We start from the raw sequence: 19,616 nt of genomic DNA on the forward strand, positions 1-19,616 counted from the left end.
GGAGCACCTGGAGGAGGCGGGGGGGCGAGGAAGGAACGAGTCGGGTTGCAGGGCGCTTGCGCAGGAGGGCTGCTGTGCGGGGAGAGGGGCTCTCGAGCACGCGCGCAGCGGCGAGACTCTGGGAACTCTCGCGAGATCTGCTGGTGCTTTATATGTACGCAGAGAGCCCGCGTCCTTTCCCTGGTGCGATTCCGTCCTGCGCGTCTCTGCTGCAGCGCGGAAGCCGTTTGTCTCCGCCCGCCTTCTCCCTCACCTACGTGCGCGCTACCACCCCATGGAAGATTCTATGGACATGGACATGAGCCCTCTGAGGCCCCAGAACTACCTTTTCGGTAACAACGGGGGGGTTGGAGCGAGGCCGAGCGGGGCCTAGTGGCTTTGAGATGGGGGGGCGGGAATGCGGCTGAGGCCGGGCTGTGGGAGAAAGCGAGGCCGGCTGGAGGCCTGAGGGAGTGGGAGGCGAGGCGCCAGGGCCTTGCAGCCGGAGGGATGGAGAACCAGGAGGGGTGAGCACCCAGGGGTGGGAAGGAGGGGCTTCCTGAAGCCTGGGGGTAAGGGGGCTGAGACCCGTAGTGTGGGGCTCCTTGGAACCGGCTGGCTGAGGTTCAGCGTTGTCTGGGGACACTATAGAGCCCCGGGCATCATTCTTTCCAAGGTGGGTGTGCGCTCGTAGGCTTTTGATTCTCGGCCGGTGTCTTGGGTGCAGGGCCCCGGGTTGGTGCAGGAGGCGGTGGGGGCTCGTGGTGTGCGGTGCAGGCCTTGTTCCAGGAGGAGAGGCCGGGTAGCGCCCGGCGGTGCTCTCCGGGCCTCAGGAATTCTGGAGCCCAGATAGCCCCCGGGCCTCGGCGGGCTCCAGGGGGAGGGGAGGCGCAGGCGCTGGGAGCACGTGGTTGCCACGTGGTTGGGGGAAGGAGGGGTAGGGGCGCTGCATCCGGGGCTCACGGGTGTCTTGTCACCCCTGAGCCCGGGATTCCGGGGCTCCATTGGGGCCGTCGGGTGGGAAATGGGGGGTGAAGTGGCTGGTAGCACCTGGATGGAGGAGGCCTTTGTTCGGGGCAGCCTCATTTACGGAGCCTTTTCCCCAGACTTCCCCGCGGGAGGTGGGGATGGCCCGCTAGGCAGGTGACGCCAGTGATGCTCAGAGCTCAGAGACTTAAGGAAGGTTGCACGTGCAGGTACAGAGGAGCTAAGCCGCGGTTCTGGACGCCAGAGCTGGCGCATTAGAAATGATTTTTTGTTTTTTTGGAAGGAGGGTGACTTATGTGGGGAATCGAGCAAACAGCTTTTTTTTTTTTTTAAGATGAGACATGTGCTAAGGTTCAAGTTGGGTCAAATAAGACCCGTTACTGTTGCTATACTCTAAGGTTTTGGGATTCCTCCTCTTCCCAGGACACAATTCATACCATACTAAGTAAGGAGGGAGCAGAATTGGTTTTCAGTAAACGTGGTGAAGCCATTTCTTGGTCTCAGTCAGGCTTCAAGTAACGGCACATTCTGCCCCCAAGTTTATTTGGTTTCTTATGCCATGCTGAGGTTTGTTAATTGAGCAATAACATTTAAGCATCTATGTACCAGTAACTATTAGATTGCAATTAAATGGGATCATTTAAATTAATTAAGGTTTTACTCTGATGGTACTTAAAACAATTTGCTTATTGGTGGAATAGGTAATATGCACTATACGTTAATGCTTTTATTTCTAGCCATTTTGAATTAGCTGGGTTTCTGGTCAATTTATAGCAAGATATTTTTGTTGACCCTTTGTATTGGAACTATTCCCTAGGATATGTCAGCATACAGTTGAATGATGTACATTAAATTATGTTCAGAAATTATGTTTAAGGCAAGACTAGACATGTCCTGGGGATATGTTAAGGCCTGTATGGATGTTATTTGATTGTAGGCATTTGTGTTCAAGAAATCTAGGAAGAGAGGCCTGGTAGAATAGTGAAAAGCCACAAGTTAATTGTTTCCTTTTTGGTTACCCACACTGAAGTTTCAGTGTTTTTTTTCTCCATGTTATAGTTGCTCTTTTTCTTCATTTACAGGTTGTGAACTAAAGGCCGACAAAGATTACCACTTTAAGGTGGACAATGATGAAAATGAGCACCAATTATCTTTACGAACGGTACTTAAACTTTTAAAAATAAACTACTAAACCTTTCTCGATTTCAGCCTTAGTTCCTATTTGAGTGGCTTAATACTTAATTTTTATAACTGGGTATTGTATACTGATTTTCTGTATACCTGTGATACAAAACTTGGTATTTTTACTACTCCTTTGGTAATCATGTAAAAGTCCAGTTACACTACTGTTCACTTTTTATGTTTATAAACTTAAGATGCCTTATAACAGCGGTTCTCAACCTGTGGGTCGCGACCCCTTTGGGGGTTGGACGACCCTTTCACTGGGGTCGCCTAAGACCATCAGAAAACATGTAATTACATTTGGTTTTTGTGATTAATCCCTATGCTTTAATTATGTTCAATTTGTAACAATGAAATTGGGGGTCACCACAACATGAGGAACTGTATTAAAAGGTCGAGGCATTAGGAAGGTTGAGAACCGCTGCCTTATAAAAGTTTTTAGGGTAAAATGTTCTTTGTCCCCTGCAGAGACTGCTCAACTTGAAGGTGGTCAATAAATGTTGGGTAATCATACTGTGGATAGGTGATGACATGTACAACTATAGGGTGTCGCCCCCCCCAAAAAAATATATATACACACGCTTTGAATAATTATAAAGACAGTGTTTGTTAAAATGCATTTCATTTTCAAAATTGAGCTATCAGCTGTTAAAGTGTGTATGCATTTTTTGGGACACCCTGTATGTCATCTAATGCATTTTTATGCATTTGTTCAAATTTACTAAATGAGAAATTGATTGTAAAAGTCCCATAAAACTTGAAAGCAACATTGTGCACAAATTAGTTTTCCATCAGTGGTAATAGCGAAAAGTTTATAAGTAACTTGTTTTTAACATAAGAACTTTTGGGGGGGATTGTATGATATAGAAACTTAAGTTGAAGTGCTATTTTTCTGTTCACAGGTCAGTCTAGGGGCTGGAGCAAAGGATGAACTGCACATTGTTGAAGCAGAGGCAATGAATTACGAAGGCAGTCCAATTAAAGTAACACTGGCAACTTTGAAAATGTCTGTACAGCCAACGGTAAGGACACTTGTAATTTGGATTTCATGGCAGGGTCTAATTCTGTTGCAGTAAGGCAGGTTACCCCAGGGAGATAGGCTTGGTTTGTTGCTGCGGGGTTGAATGGTGAACACTGGGACATGGTGATTGCTCTTGTGTATCAGGTGGGAAAACGGGTTCATTGGTTTGTTCATTTCGTTTATGGATTTGCCTGTCATGCCTGTTAACACAAACATTTGTAAGTTATGAGCAGGTTTTATACCAAAACATTTAACTTTTTATTTTCTGTACAATATTTATTGATTTCAAATCTCTTTTAGGTTTCCCTTGGTGGCTTTGAAATAACACCACCTGTGGTCTTACGGTTGAAGTGTGGTTCAGGGCCTGTGCATATTAGTGGACAGCACTTAGTAGGTATGTTATTTTTGTTGTCTTTTATGCAGTTACCTTGTTCCTGCTGGACTATTGTCTTTATAGTAGGTTCAAATGGGAATCTAGTAGTTATATTACTAATTTATAACTGGAAACACCTGTTACTTTGCATTTAAAACCTAGTAATGAGTGTTAGGCCCCACAGTTCCTTTTTGTAAAATGTGTTTGCTTTTGCCTTTTTTAAGTAGTAGAATCTGTTTTTAAATACTCATTATATATTAATGCCCTTTTTGGTGAGCTATTGCTTCTGAGTTGAGTTTTAGTAGTGCCTCCTAAATTTATTTTAGCTGTGGAGGAAGATGCAGAGTCAGAAGATGACGAGGAGGAGGATGTGAAACTCCTAAGTATGTCTGGAAAGCGGTCAGCCCCTGGAGGTGGCAGCAAGGTCCCACAGGTAGGGATGTAATTTATTTATTACAGGTATCTCATTCTGGCCTTCAGTTTGGGCACTTGCTCATGAGGTCTTGTTGTTTTTATTTTTAAAGAAAAAAGTAAAACTTGCTGCTGATGAAGATGATGAGGATGATGATGAGGAGGATGATGATGATGAAGAGTAAGTATGGACTTAGAAGCTTGACAATGTTGTTATGGGGTGTTTTAAGAAAATTATTTTCCAAAATCTTCCTGTGGAATTGGGTAATAGCTTTAAATAAAGGGTAAATGGTCAGAGGTTGTCATTCTGGGTTAAATGAGCCAAGTTAAAGGATACTGTTGGAACTATGAACCTTAAAAGTGCTGCAGTGCATTGAGAATTTTCAGAAGTATTTCCCTGATGTTTGACAAGGTACCTTTTTCCTGAGGAATATTGTAGTGGTCACATGACTGTGGCTACCGGTTTGGTGTATTTTATGCTGAATAGTTTATGATAAGTGGGTTGGGTGGAAAGAGACTCAGAATAGCTCTAGCTACATTCATTTCGTAAGTTGTGACTTCTGGATCCCCACCCTCCAAAGACTTTGGCTCCTGGTTCTCTGGTCCTTATTGAGAAATTAAGATTCTAAAGAGAATAGGATTTTCATGGAGAATTTAAAATTAGGTTGGAAACAAGAATTGATGTGTTTGCTAACCTAAGGCAATGGCAAATACTAGGTGCACACTGGGGAATAAAGTGCCATTCATGTCTTGGTTGGGTGGCTCGGTTGGAGTGTTGTCGCATGCACCAAAGGGTTGAGGGTTCCATTCCCAGTCGGGATGCATATGGAAGGCAACTAAAAGATGTTTCTCTTCCCCTCCCTCTAAAGTCAATTAAAAAAAATCCACCGAGAGGATTTAAAAAAAGTGCTTCTTACGGTTTTCCTATATGCAATAGTATCAGTAACTTTTAATACATTAGAATTTTTAGTTGCCCGTTTGTCCCTGAGTTCCTAGGTTGGTCCATATATTAATTAACATTTAGATAGAATTAGAGAGAGACTGAGAAGAATGTGATCAACTCTGGAAGAGAGGTTTTCAGCAACCTCACCTGGCCAAGCTGGAAGATCTTTATAAAGCCCTTCGAGCATGCCAGTAGAGGCAGAAAATAAGGAAAGGATGAGAGTTTAATACTCAGGAAAATTTGTGTCCAACCCAATGTAATGGGTGTTTGCTGTTAGAATATTTGCCATTAGTAAGGATTAAAATAATATACCAAGAGGAATGGGAAATCTGGGTGCTTAATTAGGCTTGAGTTTATTTAATCTGGTGATTTCAAGTTACCTTTGTGTAGGTTTACAAGTGAACATCTAATACAGCCGTGGGCAAACTACGGCCCATGGGCGGGATCCGGCCGGTTCGGCTGTTCTATCCAGCCCGCTGAGCCGAAAGAGTGGAGGGTTCTCTTGCTCTCCCCTCTGCTCCTTCACCAGCAGCAGTGTTAACATGGCAATGTCAGGAAACACGGCTGCAGCTCCTTCTTCTGAGTGGGTGGATTTATATCCGCCCATTCAGTAGAAGGAACAACCTCTCAATCTTACAGAGGCTCCTTGTAATGCCCTCGGATGTGTCTCCCGACACACCCTGGGAATGCATAGACACGTTATCGTGGTGATGTAGGGAGACACGCCCCTGGAGAGCACAGTATCAGAGCCTTTCTGAGGTAAGATTAAGAGCTCTACTCAAACAATTTTTTCCGGGCCCTGCTTATTAACACTAGTGGACTCCGGGAATAATTTCCAAATCAGAGTGAAGAAACACACAGAGGGCTTCACTTTTTATAACCTTCTGGGGTCTTTGTCTTGCAGATATTGATTACTCTAGATGACTCAAAAGTTGAATTGTGTAGTATTTGCCTTTTTTGTTACTGTCTTTCACTTAGTATGATGTCCTCAAGGTTCATCCATGTGCAGCATGTGACAGGATTTCCTTTAAGACGGAATATGTCATGTGTACATGTGACATTTAATTTATCCATTTAACCATTGAGGAACATGGGTTGCTTCCACCTCTTGGCAATTACGAATAACTAGGGGCCCGATGCACAAAAATTCCTGCAAGAGTAGGCCTTCTGGCACCGGCTTGCCTCCAGGACTGGGCTTTACTCCGGCCTTGGCCCCGGCTTCATCCTTCGTCTGGTCTAATTAGCATATTTTATTATAGATGGTGTAGTGAACATGAATATGCATGTCTTTCAAGATCCTGCTTTTGACTCTTGACACCCCCCAAAGTTTAAAAGTTCTTAATGTCTTGATTTATTGTAGATACAACCAATTTCTAGGTAGGTTTTTTGTTTGTTGAGTGCTCAAATAATAGTTACTTATTTCATTTGTAGTGATGATGATGATGATTTTGATGATGAGGAAGCAGAAGAAAAAGCTCCAGTAAAGAAAGTAAGTAGGATATACAATGCTATGAGATTGTCAGAAATAGCTAATAGAAAATGATGGAAAATTTTTAGTGCTATTGACTTCTAGTGAATGAAAGCTGGCTTTAGGAGGAAATGATGCTCTCATACTTTAAATTGGTTCGGAGTAGGGCTGACCTGAAAACTTTTCTAATAGTCGGGAAGGACTTGTTTTCTTTATTCATGTGGCTTTTTTCCTCTTTGCTAACCCTTTTGCAACATCAAAACGGTTGCTTTTCTTCCATGCTTTGGGGTAGTTTTATGTACTCTTGTTACGTGTCTTGATGATGATTAATTTTAATTACAGTCCATACGAGATACTCCAGCCAAAAATGCACAAAAATCAAATCAGAATGGAAAAGACTCAAAACCATCAACACCAAGATCAAAAGTAAGTGGAAACATACAAATCCAGGCTGCTTTGAACTAGTTAGAAAAGTTAAAGGTTCTGCTATGGACGAATGTAGTCTGTCTGGAAGTTGATAGGCCTTTGGAGAACAACTGTAATGGTGTCTTCAAAGAGCCAAATGTGCTTGTCGATGATCACTGTCCTGTGTGTGTAGCTGCTTGTTTTTCTAGTGGGGGAGAAAGCCAACAGCAATACTTTCACTTTGATATAAAATTATCTCCTGTAAGGGATCTTGCTTGTTGAAAGGTAAATGTATTACATGGTGTAGTTTCTCAAACCTGGCTGCATGTTAGAATCAAGTAAGGAGCTTAAAAGAAACCCCCTCCCCCACCCACCCCAATACCTGGGCTGAGGTTATTTAAATGCTCTAGGATGGGCCCCAGGCATCAAGCTGCATTGTTTTTGCTTCATGCATAGGGGTCTTCTGTTTTCTTTTTTGATGGAATCCTGTAAGTCTAGAACTGACCTGGTGTTGAATATAAATGTGGGCACCGACTATCCCTATTCCTTTTTTTAAGGAATGACTTAAAAAAAATTGTTCAGCTCTGCATTCATTTGTAATAGCAACTCAAGTCTTGTTGTTTACTAGTGTTTGTAAGAAAGGATTGTAAGAATAACTTCACAAAACATTTAGGTAGGCTGGGTCTTAAGAGCTGTTTTCTTAAAACTTTTTGGAATTAAACTTTTTCCAGGGTCAAGAATCCTTCAAAAAACAGGAAAAAACTCCTAAAACACCGAAAGGACCTAGTTCTATAGAAGACATTAAAGCAAAAATGCAAGCAAGTATAGAAAAGGTGAGTAAAATTATATTTAAAAAACTAGATAGGTTTATTTACCACTCACTCAAATTATCTTTTTTGGAGGTTTGGAATAGCAGTATCCTTAATACACACTTGTTCCTTGATCGTGATATGAAAATTTTTTAGAAATGGATTATTTACAATCATTTATAATCTCTGGTGATTTTTTTTTGCATGTTTGAAGTTACATGTGCTTTATTTTTTCATTACAAAAAAAGACAAGTAAGTTGGTTGTAAGATGCATTCTGACCGTAGATGCTAAAATGAGATCAACAAGAACAAACAAGACTTCCCTTTACCTGATCTTCTGGTTGTGAGATGCTGTAGAGCCAGCAGAGGGCGTATGAGTCTTAATTTTTATGAAACAGCTGGAAAAGCAGAGACAGTCTTTGGCTGCTGGTGTTGTAGTGAAAAAAACACAAAAACTCAGGATTGACTAGTCAAAAACATTTTCCAAAAAATTGAGTCATTTCTTTTATACCAAGGTGTCACCAGTTGATATATTTGTATCTTGAATTTTTTAGTGACTGTAATAGGTTTTTATTTAGTCTCCTTTTTGTCTTAAATAGTGAGAATGTGAGAAGAGGATTAACTCATTCTACTACTTGACCAGGGCACTAAAGTAAATTTCCGTGAACTCTGGACTTGAAGAGTATGGGATAATTGACTTAAATATCTTGAAACACATTTGAGAAAAAGCGTTAATTTATAGATTTGAGAAAAGCATTAATTTATAGATAATATTACTTAGACTCCAGTTATTGAGAGTAAATTGGGGTGGTGAGGAAAGTCGCTGACTTCTTTCCCCATGTTTTCCTGTGTGCGTAGGTTTCCTTTCCTTGTGCAGAGATGAGTCAAGTCAATTGGAAAAATAAAATTTTAGAGCCTGAATGTACCTCTTGATTTTGCTTTTGTACTACTGTAAACCTTTTTGCCTTCCTCGTATCGCTGCTTTATTTATCCCTTGCATACAGTGCTAAAATAACCTTTTAGATACCCCTCCCCCGCATTTTAATATGGACCTATCTCCTTGGTTTAATTGCAGGCGCATTGAACAATCCTGGGCACTACTGGTAAATTAAGCCCAAAGATGGGGAAAGAGGAAAAGGAGACACAAATATAGTCCATACTGAGTGTATCATCAACAATCCAGACTGAAGTCTTCTATCTTAATCTCAATGCCCTTTCCCGGTTTATCACTCACCCATGCCCCCTTCCAGGCTGGAAGCAATCTCAGGCTCCTTGAAAGACACCTTTCTTTTGCTGTGATTCAGTGAACTTTTCTTGACTTGTTCATTTATCTCGCCTCTTTGACCACGTTTTAAACACCTTTGTATCTCCCTAGCTGCTCAATAAATATTTGAATGAATGAATGAAGAATGTATGTGACAATAATTTAAAAATGGAAATTACTTTCTAGGTGATAGAGGCAATTAAGTATAATATACCATACCTGAACCCTAACCTACTTCATGCCATGGTCCCTTTAGCATTCCTGAAGTCTTTTGATTTTTAAAATGCATAAAAGGATTCAAGTTACTGGGGAAAATAATTTAATTATCAAAATAGGAAACAAAGGTGATATACTTAGTTGCACATTAAATAATTCCAAAGTAGTGATAAAGATTTCATAATTGTAATTCTTAGAAAATAATTTGGTGCTAACACTATTATAGTTTCTTCCTTGTGCCCATAATTGAAGGAAATGCTAAACTTTAGTTTGAGATGAATGAAATGTCACGTTAATTTTCCCCTCATTCATATGCTCCCTGAATTGACTCAGGTTAGTATTGTGCTGGGCCTAGGTTCTTAGTACGTATTAAAGTGATCTATTAACAGTTTTGGTGACGTGTATATGGTACTGAAAAGGGGTGTGTATTTGCTTTGTTTCGTATTTGGTTCTGGGTGGATGAGGGTGGTGATAAAACTGAATTGTTAGATTATATAGCGGGCAGTCAAGTTGACATTTGAGCGCCTGAAGAATCTCAAGCATGGCTTGTACTTTATATTTACTTTAAAAGTTGGGGGAGAATTTAAAACTGGCAAAGCCGGTCAGTATGGGAGTGATATGAAAGACCTAGGTCCTAAGAGTTGCTCAGTAGGTCTTTCTGGACCTGAAAGACCCAGATGTAGTCAATGTTTTTAAAGAATTGGAGGGACAAGGAATGAACTGATGATCCATGTAATAATAGCATGCAAATATGAGGAATTTCATAACAGCTTACAAATAGTGCTTATATACTTACCCTTAATAATGCTTTTGTCTCAATAGGGTGGTTCTCTTCCCAAAGTGGAAGCCAAGTTCATTAATTATGTGAAGAATTGCTTCCGGATGACTGACGTGGAGGTAACTGAGTTTTCTCAAGACATGACCTAATCCAATTTTTTTTTATTGTGATTTATTATGATTCTTTTAGTCTCTTTAAATCTTGGCTGCTTTTTTAAAAGATTCCTAACCACAGACAATACTTCAGATTGAATACATGGAAATGCTTAAGAATTTAGTTGGCAGAGACTGAGAAGATAACTTTTTTAGTATCTTTTCCCCAACTTTTATATAGTTGGTAAATTACCTCTTTGTCAGTGAGCTCAGTTTTACTGTTGGTACTATGTTGGCTAAGGACCTGAGCTGTGGCTTTCCTTGCTGCTCCACTTGGCTGCTGGGGCAGTCTGGCCTTTCGCTTTCCTGTGAGTTGGCAGAGGGAACCCATTTCTCCATAGATCTTATGGGAAGCACATTTTGCTGAAATGAACCTAAAGTTTAAAATCTGGAAGCAAGAAACCAAATTGTACTTAATGCTCGATATTTTAGCTTGAGTCAACGTAGACTTTTTGTTCTTACAAGTAAAGGTATTTTATCAATGGAAAATGATGTATTAATTTTTGTCTCGTTCACAATTAGTGACTCATAAGTTGTAAAGGAAAACAAAAGTAGTTACATAGGGTTACTAGGTATTGTGTATATACCAGACATAGCCTAAGGTTTGTTTCTCTCAGGGCTCCCTAAGTCTTTTCAGCTTTTTTAATAAAGAATTTGTCAGCTATTTTTCTACCACAATATTTGGTATTTAAATTACATAAATTGCAACACTATTTTTCTCAGATTTGAAACCCTTTCAATAGTTAAACACTTTATGGTTGGTTGATTGTGAGTTCAGCTTTGATTGACTTCGTGGCTAGGAGATGGTCAAGTTCAACCATTTTTATTCTTCTGGCTGTTCTGGTGTGTGTGTGTGTGTGTGTGTGTGTGTGTGTATGTGAACTTCAAAATTCTGAAAGTTTTCTGAATAGTTGACACTTATTAATAAACATTTTGAAAACTGCTGTATGCGGTTGTTAATGTTGAAATGGTGGAAAGTCAGAAACCAGCATGTACTAGCAGGTAACTGTAAGAGAAAGGATTTCTTCACCCTGTACCAAGGAAAGTGGCAGACTGGGATTTTTGATTAAGAGAAATTCAGGTGAAGACAAAAAGTGATAAAGGTGCAAGGACCGTCCACACAGCGTAACATCAGTCTTGCAGCTGAAACCATGAACTCACTGCTAACAGAAGTATTTTCTGACTCCAAGTATTTTCTTCACTGTTTTCTGAAAAGTACCAGGATGAAATTTCTACAATAGCAAAGAATGTAATAGCTCAGGTTACTACTACAGAGATGATCAAAACTAAATGTCTCACGTTTTTATGGCATAGCTACAGATGCAAGTAGGCACTATAAAAAATTTCCCATTGCTTGTGCACGCAGTTTTCCGTATAAAAAAGTGTTGCTTGTGAGGATTTGGATAGTAAAATCCCTTCCAGATGGACTTTGAGAAATAGAAAATTTCTGCAGAAACTCTTGAATTAAGAGCTGAAAAAAAAATCAAGACTGTTCTTTAAAAAGAACATTGTTTATGAATAGAAAAATGCCATCTTGAAGTAGATTATACTGTACTTACCATGACTCATGAAATAGATTTTTGTATCGCTTGAACAGTTTTATTTTTACATGGATGTTGCTGAATTACCAGCATGAGAACAAGTACAGGGTGGGACAAATGTAATTACTTTACAGTAAATTATAATACAAGAATCCTGTGTTTTGCATATTCACAACTATAAGCCTACTTTTGCTCCGCCCTATAGAAATCATCTATAAGTAGAAATTGACAATGATACTTCCCTTGTATAAGTTTTTAAAAAAATCTTAATTATCTAGAGCAGGGGTGGGCAAACTTTTTGACTCGTAAAAAATCTTAATTATCTAGAGCAGGGGTGGGCAAAATGGGTTCTTAAACTGGACCGGAGGACCGGAACAAAAGCATGGATGGAGTGTTTGTGTGAACTAATATAAATTCAAAGTAAACATCATTACATAAAAGGGTAAAAGGGTACAGTCTTTTTTTTTTTAGTTTTATTCATTTCAAACGGGCCGGAACCGGCCCGCGGGCCGTAGTTTGCCCACGGCTGATCTTGAGTGAACCTTTTTGGTGGTAGAATGAAAACTGGGTATGTTGAGCTGTACAAAAGAGACGTGGTTTAATTTATTGGTTGTCTGTGAAGTGCTGTGGTTCTTTAACCACATTTCTTTTTTTTTTTTCCAGGCTATTCAAGATCTCTGGCAGTGGAGGAAGTCTCTTTAAGAAAATAGTTTAAACAGTTTGTTAAAATTTTCCGTCTTATTTCATTTCTGTAACAGTTGATATCTGGCTGTCCTTTTTATAATGCAGAGTGAGAACGAACCCTACCGTGTCTGATAAATGTTGTCCAGGTTCCATTGCCAAGAATGTGTTGTCCAAAATGCCTGTTTAGTTTTTAAAGATGGAACTCCACCCTTTGCTTGGTTTTAAGTATGTATGGAATGTTATGATAGGACATAGTAGTAGTAGTGGTCAGACAAATGGGAATGGTGGGGAGACAAAAATATACATGTGAAATAAAACTCAGTATTTTAATAAAGTAGCACTGTCTCTATTATTTATTCTCTTTATACTTTGTCAGAAATAAATGTACACAATTAAGTGTCAAATAGTATCCTAAAATCTCTTGAGAAATAGTCCCTGCTCTATACCTCTAAGTAGTTAGGCTTCTCACAGCTTAACCAATCTACTTCTCATGTATTTAGTGCTTATACCTTCTTGTCTCCTGATAGTAGTTAATTGTAACCATGCTAATGTGTTTCCAAATGGTCCATCAGACCCCCTATTTAACCAGAACAGAAAATGAACTACTTTCTCAGCTGCACCCTCCCCTCCCCCAGATTGAGCCCACAATCTGGGCACGTGACCTGGACTCAAACCTGGGACCCTTCAGACTGCAGGCCAAAAAGCTCTATTCACAGCCAAACCAGCTAGGGCTTCATGTATTTTGCATGTGACCAGGAGTAGGGTGTGTGTGTGTGTGTGTGTGTGTTGCAGGTTCTCAGATTTTATGTGTTTTATAATCTTGTTCTGGGCCTTGGCTAGACTGAGTCTGTTCTCCACAGTCTCTAATTCTGGACCATTTTTCTTGAGAGATTTCAGCCTCCCACTTAACTCCCATTCATTCATAGGCCTTCTGTTTGATTCTCTTGGATGTTTTTCTCATTCCTTTTTGTTTAAACTTTAGGAGAGAGATTTTATTTACTGACTTCAAATTTGTGTTGGTGTGTGTGTGTGTGTGTTTTCCAAATGCTCTTCTCCCATTCCATGCACTATTTACCCATTTTTCTTTTTCCTCCCTCAGTCTGTTTTATCTTCTATATTGATTAGGAGTGGGCACCAGCCTATACAATTCCAGGTACATTTTGATGTGGTCTGCAGCCTTTTAATCTGGATGATTTTCCAGGGTAGCCTTGGTTTAGAGCAGCGGTTCTCAACCTGTGGGTCGCGACCCCTTTAGGGGTTGAACGACCCTTTCACAGGGGTCGCCTAAGACCATCGGAAAACATATACATAATTACATATTTTTGTGATTAATCACTATGCTTTATGTTCAATTTGTAACAATGAAAATATATCCTGCATATCAGATATTTACATGATTCATAACAGTAGCAAAATTACAGTTATGAAATAGCAACGAAAATAACTTTATGGTTGGGGGTCACCACAACATGAGGAACTGTATTAAAGGGTCACGGCATTAGGAAGGTTGAGAACCACTGGTTTAGAGGGTGGGGGAAAGATTGGTGCAGTACTTAGCTGTTGAGTCCCAGTTCCAGGTGTCAGTTCATTTACTTCAGGTTATAGTTTTCTTCATTGATCACTTCTTTCCAGGACAGTCTGTCCTTTAAACTTCCCTCTACTTTTATTAACGGAGGCTCAGTAGAAGGTAAACTGCCTCACTGGAAAGTTCCTGTATTTAAAAAAACGTTTAAATTGATCAGACAATCCCAAGTAAAACACTACAACCAACCTGCATATTAATTACAAAGGTTGCTGTGTGTGATACTGGAGTATGGTAGGTAATTGTTAGTATTAGTTACTTATGTTCAGAAGTAGAAGTTTACTAGTAGTATAAATGTCAACCAAAAGTAGGTCTGAAATTTTTAGTGTTTTAGTGCTTTGTGTAGGAGTTAAACCTTAACTTTTGGTTTGGCTGATTAGCACTTTTAAACGGGTTTAAAACCCAAAAGGACTTCACCATTCTGAGGGAAAGCAATTGGCCTTACTGGTGGTTCATGCTTATTTTAAAGAGCTAATCAGGTCCACGGTTGAAAAATGTTTAGGTCGGGCTTAGTTTTTTGGAAATACAGAAATTAAAGATTCCTCTGCCCCAGCAGTCACTAGTAGTGATAGTTACACGTCAGCCAACTCAGTATGACAGTGATCTGAAAATGGAACTCCTAGGCTTTGTAACTCAGAAAATAACCTTTTTAAAAAACTGACTTCTTAGCACAGTGCAGACTGGTAATGTGGCCATACTTGGGTCAATGTAGGTTTAATTGCTAAAAGCAAATATTAAGGTGCCTATTATGGAAAACAAAGTTTTGTTTTTAATCAGCATTTTTTAAGTTTTCTAAGACCAGTAAGGGAAAAAATGATTTCCTGTGTTTCCTAGTAAAAAAATCTTGATCAATAGTGGAGGAAGCTGAAAGAGAAGCTGGTTTATTATCAAATTTGGGGTTTATAGTACCTTCACTAGGATACTACTTGGCTTTAGGTGGGTCTGCAGTTTGCATTTTTAAAGTACTTGCTGCTTGAATCAACTGTATTTCCCATAAGCCAGTCTACTGAACATGAACGTTAAACGATTTAGCCTAAGCAAAATACCATTCATTATTCTGCAAGCATTTTCTTTAAAATCCCCACTTTTATTGCCTCCATTTGTACCTAACTTTGAAAAATATTTTTGATGTTTTATTTTGCCAATTTTCAGGATGATGGATTCATGTCCTAGCAACCTCAGAGTAACTAGTGAGTTTAAGTATCCTGAATCCAGACTTTTAGGTATTTGTGTTTCAGTCCAGTGTATTTTATCTTTGTGCAACGGAATCCCCTTCAAGCTTGCTCCTACCATCACAGACTCCAGTAGTCTTTGATGTCAAGCATCTTCATTTTCTCAGACCTGGATTGATCCATTTCTCCAAGGAGCTTTGGTTCTTGAGAAAACAGTGGTATTCAGAGACCACAGTGGGTGAGAGCACTGCTTGTTGATGATTAGCTGACTGGATGAGCAGATCAAACCCTTTGGGAAAAGCAAGCGGGGGATTGTAAGAGCACTTGGAGGCTGGCTGCAGGAAGCTTCTCTTCATTTGATGCCTTAATCGTGTAAGGTTAGGTCATGGGTGAGAACTAGAGCTGTTACCTTCAGCCTCACCAGAGAACAACAGGTTAATAAGGCCGTTTGGGGAGAGCAGATTGGGCTGTTTGAACTGGATCGTGCAAAATGATGGGTCGTGATGGATGGAGGTTTGTAGTGGTATGTCACAAAGCGTGCAGAAGGGAGTATATGGTTTTGACTACTAGCTCAATGAAGGAAGGTAAACATTGTCAAGGGTGTGGGGCTTTTATTCAAGGGCAAAATTTTGAGGGTCACAAATACTGAGCTTACTAATCAAAGATAATGAGTGGTGTGGGCTATTGAGATGATAGAGTTAAAGTTATTTCTGAAAGTTAAGGCTGTCTTCCAGCCATTTCTCACCAAGGAGCCAGTTGCTCCCTGACTCAAACTTGGCAGTAGAGGTCCTGTTTTAGTGCTGTGAAAGCTTCAAGAGGTGGTTTTGAGAAAATTTTAGAGCCTCCTCTGCTAAGGGTGTACTTTTCTTATTAAACTGCTTGATCCTCTTGAAAACTGGAAGGCTGCATTTGTCTTATGGTCTTGGGCTGAAGGTTCTCCCATCTTTGTTTAAAAAGTTTGTATTCTGCAGATTACCTGACAAGTGTCTTATCAGGTAAGAGTTTTATCATTGGAGAGAGGCTGAAACAGATTGAGATGCTGTTAGTTTAACTTTCACTTGAAAATGAGATAGGAAGGATCTAAACATCCTATATAATAAACCCTAATATGCAAATTGACCGGATGCTATGACGTGCACTGACCACCAGGGGGCAGATACTCAACGCAGGAGCTGCCCCCTGGTGGTCAGTGTGCTCCCACATGGGGAGTGTCGCTCAGCCAGAAGCCGGGCTCACGGCTGGCTGGCACAGCGAGTGCAGCTGCAGTGGTGGGAGTCACCTGCCTCTGGGGCACTGCTAAGGACCCCTCGGGGGGGAGCAGGCCTAAGCTGGCAGTCGGACATCCCCTGAGAGTTCCTGGACCAAGAGGGCGCAGGCTGGGCTGAGGGACACCCCCACCCCCACCCCCAGTGCACGAATGTCATGCACCGGGCCTCTAGTTTGGATATATACTGACTATCAAGTGTTTAGGACTAGTCAGTAAGCAAAGCAGGTACCTGTCCTGCGGGGCTGACATTCATTGGGCTAGCAGTCAACATACCTTCTCAATTTCCCTTAAGGCAACCAGGGGTTTTGCAGATGTGAGATGTGAATCTCAGAAAATTGAGAGTTCACTAGCCTAGAGCTGGGGATGAAATGCAGGTCTGATGGTTCCAGCAGGACTAGCACGGCCACCTAATCCCAACTACCGAACTTTGGCCTGGACTGGCAGCCTGCTCCCTGCTGCCACTGTTACGTGCTGCTAGTTCACCTGCAGTTTCTAAAAACGAGTTTAACCTTCAGTTTCAAAGCCTTTGATAAATTGTCAAACAAGCTGGTATATCCTCACTGTTGAGTACTACTTGACAATAAAAAGGAACATCTAGATAAAAGCAACAACAGACAAGGATGAGTCTCAAAAACATGCTGAGCAAAAGGAGCTGGACACAAGCACATAATATATGGTTCCATTATGTGAAACTAGAATCTAGAGCCAATAGATTAATGGTAACTTGGGTCGAGTGATGGGTGTGGGGAGGTTACCTGGAAAGGTGTTTGCATAACTAAACTCCATTTGTTAAACTCCAAGTACACTTGAAACATGCATTTACATTTTTTATGTAAATAGTACCTTTTAGGAAAAAAGGCCTTTGCAAAGGATGACCAAGCATCGCCTGTTCTCACCCTCATCTCCTCCCACTCTTCCCCCTGGCCAACCCTGCCTGCCACCCAGCCTTTTCCTACTTGCAGGCATTGACGTCTTTTGCCTGGAATATTCCTTTGCACGGTCAGCTCTGCTTATTGGCCTTCTTCACCCAGGACCCACTACACAGGATCTAAGTGCTAATTAAATTGAGAAATGACAAATAGTGGCACATACTAAGTGCTATATGAACACGCCATATTCAGATGGAAAGAACATTTAAGATTCATGTATGTTATGTGAACTCTATATAAAATGACTGGATTTGGAGTCAGGTTGAACACCTTCAACTGTAAATTGAGCATGCTCCCACCTCCCAACTTCATGAAATGAAAACAATGTGAAAATAACCTGAAAATCATAATGAGCAAATTAATAAAAGCTAAAAACTCCTGGAGCCTTCATGTGTGCCTGACCTCATTCAGTAACACAACTGAGTTGTTACTGTTCTTAGCCATGGTTTGTTGGTAGGAAGCACAGACTTGCTGTAGTTTATAAGTAAATGTTAGAAGCAATACTCAAATCTAGGACCTCTGACTTGAGTTTGTATCCTTACTCAGAACTGTTCTCTTGACAACTCTTTGGTCAGTTGTATTTGAGTGACAGTCTTATTTGTGAGATGGACAAATATGCTTCGAGCATTGAAAAGAATTGCAAGCATTTTAGAACATATAGACCTATTCCATCCAAAAGTAATAGAGAACAGGATAGAAAACTTGGAAGATTCTTAGACAGGAGATACTTCAAACACCGCAATTGGCCAAAACTACCTCTTGACTGGTCTGTCAGAGTTCTTCATACAAACGCAAGCTCCAGGATGGTGGTGATGGTGTGGGCCTGGCAGGGCATTTCTGTCCATAACTGTGGCATCTGGCCATTGCACCTATCTTGGGGTAGGTTCGTTTTCTCTAGGACTTGGGACTTACCAGTAACCGCAAGTCCAGTTCTGGCAATGAGAATGTCTAAGTATCTTCAGCCCAGCACTTCACACAAGAACTTGCCCCATCACTTGGCAGCTAGTTTTTTTTTTTTTTAACATATATTTTATTGATTTTTTGCAGAGAGGAAGGGAGAGGGATAGAGAGTTAGAAACATCAATGAGAGAGAAACATCGATCAGCTGCCTCCTGCACACCCCCCACTGGGGATGTGCCCACAACCAAGGTACATGCCCTTGACCGGAATCGAACCTGGGACCCTTCAGTCCGCAGGCCGACGCTCTATCCACTGAGCCAAACCAGTCAGGGCTGGCAGCTAGTTTTGAGAAGGTTTTCTGCACTTGTGTCCAATGCTGAAACAGGCTATCTGTTTAAGACAGCCTCAGCTTTGAAAGGGAGCCTCACATGGCTGGCCGAGAGGCCTGATATTTTGGGCAATTGTTGCCATTTCATATTCCATGACTAGGGAATAGCAGTGTTCAATAGCACCTACTTCAGTTTACACGCCAGTGAAATGGGAACATCAACCCCAGCCAATGACACAAGGAGGTTTTAAACCCAGTAATTTGGATTCCTGGGTTTTGTTTTTTTGAGCTTGTTCAGAGACTTGCCGTCTGGGCTCCAGAGTCCAGCGGTTGCATGTGACAAGAACATCGTTTTGAGGTTGGTGGGGAGGATAAGAGTAACGCCTCAAAAGGGGCAGAGGCGGTGAGAAGAGATGTCCTCAGAGGGGTCCTGGTTAAAGGAGTCAAACTGCTTAGCATGCGAAGGGCAGCAAGTCTCAAGCCAGGAGACCAGAGTTGGGCCTGGAGTGGTCGCTGACCAGAGTCCTGCTGGCTCCTTCCTTAGCCAGCCCGGGCTGGGTTGCAGTGAAGCCTCTGAGCCTCTAGGTGGCAGCCATGCGTTTCCAAAGCTGGCTCGCCTACGGGAGAGCCCGGCTGGGATCCCGAGTACCCAGCCGCGAGCCCCGAGGGGAAGAGACACCCCGGAGACCTCTCCCCCTCAACCTCACAAGGTTTTCTGCACTTGTTTGTATCTAATGCAGGGAAGGAGAGTGGAAGGGGACCACTTAGTGTGGCCAGGTGTCTGAGAGGGCAGCTGGGACACGCCACCATCCTGCGTGGACTCTCAGGGCGGGTGAAAGTGACCCCTCTTAAAAGGAGCCGCCCCAGGGGCTGGGCCTGGCCCGCCCCCTCCTTGCTCCCCTACTCAAGCGCTAGTGGGTGTGAGAATGAGGAGGGAATGTGGGCGAGTGAGGACGTTCCGCAGCTAACTGCGTTCTTGGGGACCACTGCCTGCCCAATTCGGGCACCTTTTGCGCCGCGGCGCGGGTCACTGCTCGCTGGCGCAGAGCTCCGACGGCTTCTAACGCTTACCAGCTCCAGTCTCCCGGGCTCTGCCCCTTTGGAGCTGCCGGTCCCGTCGCCGAGAGTCTGAGCGCCTCCCTCCAACCGGAGCCGCCAGGAGAAGGAGGAGGCAGTGGAGAGGCCGCGGCAGGCAGGCTAGCAGGCAGGGCCGCCTTTGATGTGG

At 41.8% G+C, this 19,616-nt stretch overlaps 1 protein-coding gene and 2 long non-coding RNA genes across 4 annotated transcripts in view; 1 reads left to right on the forward strand and 2 right to left on the reverse strand.

Annotated features, from left to right (window-relative positions):
• LOC106728365 overlaps positions 1–75 on the reverse strand; it is a 2,894-nt gene extending 2,819 nt beyond the window's left edge. The window contains exon 1 of the long non-coding RNA XR_001364664.1: positions 8–75. This is a non-coding gene — a long non-coding RNA (uncharacterized LOC106728365). The remainder of the gene's footprint in view (positions 1–7) is intronic.
• Positions 76–163: 88 nt separating this feature from the next.
• NPM1 (nucleophosmin (nucleolar phosphoprotein B23, numatrin)) lies at positions 164–12,550 on the forward strand. 2 transcript variants are annotated; one of them, XM_014550377.1, is made up of 11 exons: positions 164–332; positions 2,049–2,128; positions 3,051–3,170; positions 3,470–3,563; positions 3,869–3,975; positions 4,067–4,134; positions 6,328–6,385; positions 6,707–6,790; positions 7,501–7,602; positions 9,881–9,955; positions 12,193–12,550. In XM_014550377.1, the coding sequence occupies exons 1-11, from the start codon at positions 275–277 to the stop codon at positions 12,229–12,231; spliced, it is 885 nt and encodes a 294-aa protein (XP_014405863.1). In that variant the 5' UTR covers positions 164–274; the 3' UTR covers positions 12,232–12,550. The 2 variants fall into 2 exon arrangements, with proteins under 2 accessions (XP_014405863.1, XP_014405864.1); XM_014550378.1 differs by lacking the exons at positions 9,881–9,955; positions 12,193–12,550 and adding an exon at positions 8,654–8,981.
• A 1,234-nt stretch (positions 12,551–13,784) lies between these two features.
• Positions 13,785–16,087, reverse strand: LOC106728366. Its single transcript, XR_001364666.1, has 2 exons — positions 15,086–16,087; positions 13,785–13,924 (listed from the first exon to the last, which is right to left on the reverse strand). It is a non-coding gene; the product is annotated as an uncharacterized LOC106728366 (long non-coding RNA).
• Between the last annotated feature and the right edge of the window lie 3,529 nt (positions 16,088–19,616).

Source organism: Myotis brandtii, unplaced genomic scaffold (assembly GCF_000412655.1).
Source record: "Myotis brandtii unplaced genomic scaffold, ASM41265v1 scaffold6, whole genome shotgun sequence".
In the NCBI taxonomy this organism is placed as follows: domain Eukaryota; kingdom Metazoa; phylum Chordata; class Mammalia; order Chiroptera; family Vespertilionidae; genus Myotis; species Myotis brandtii.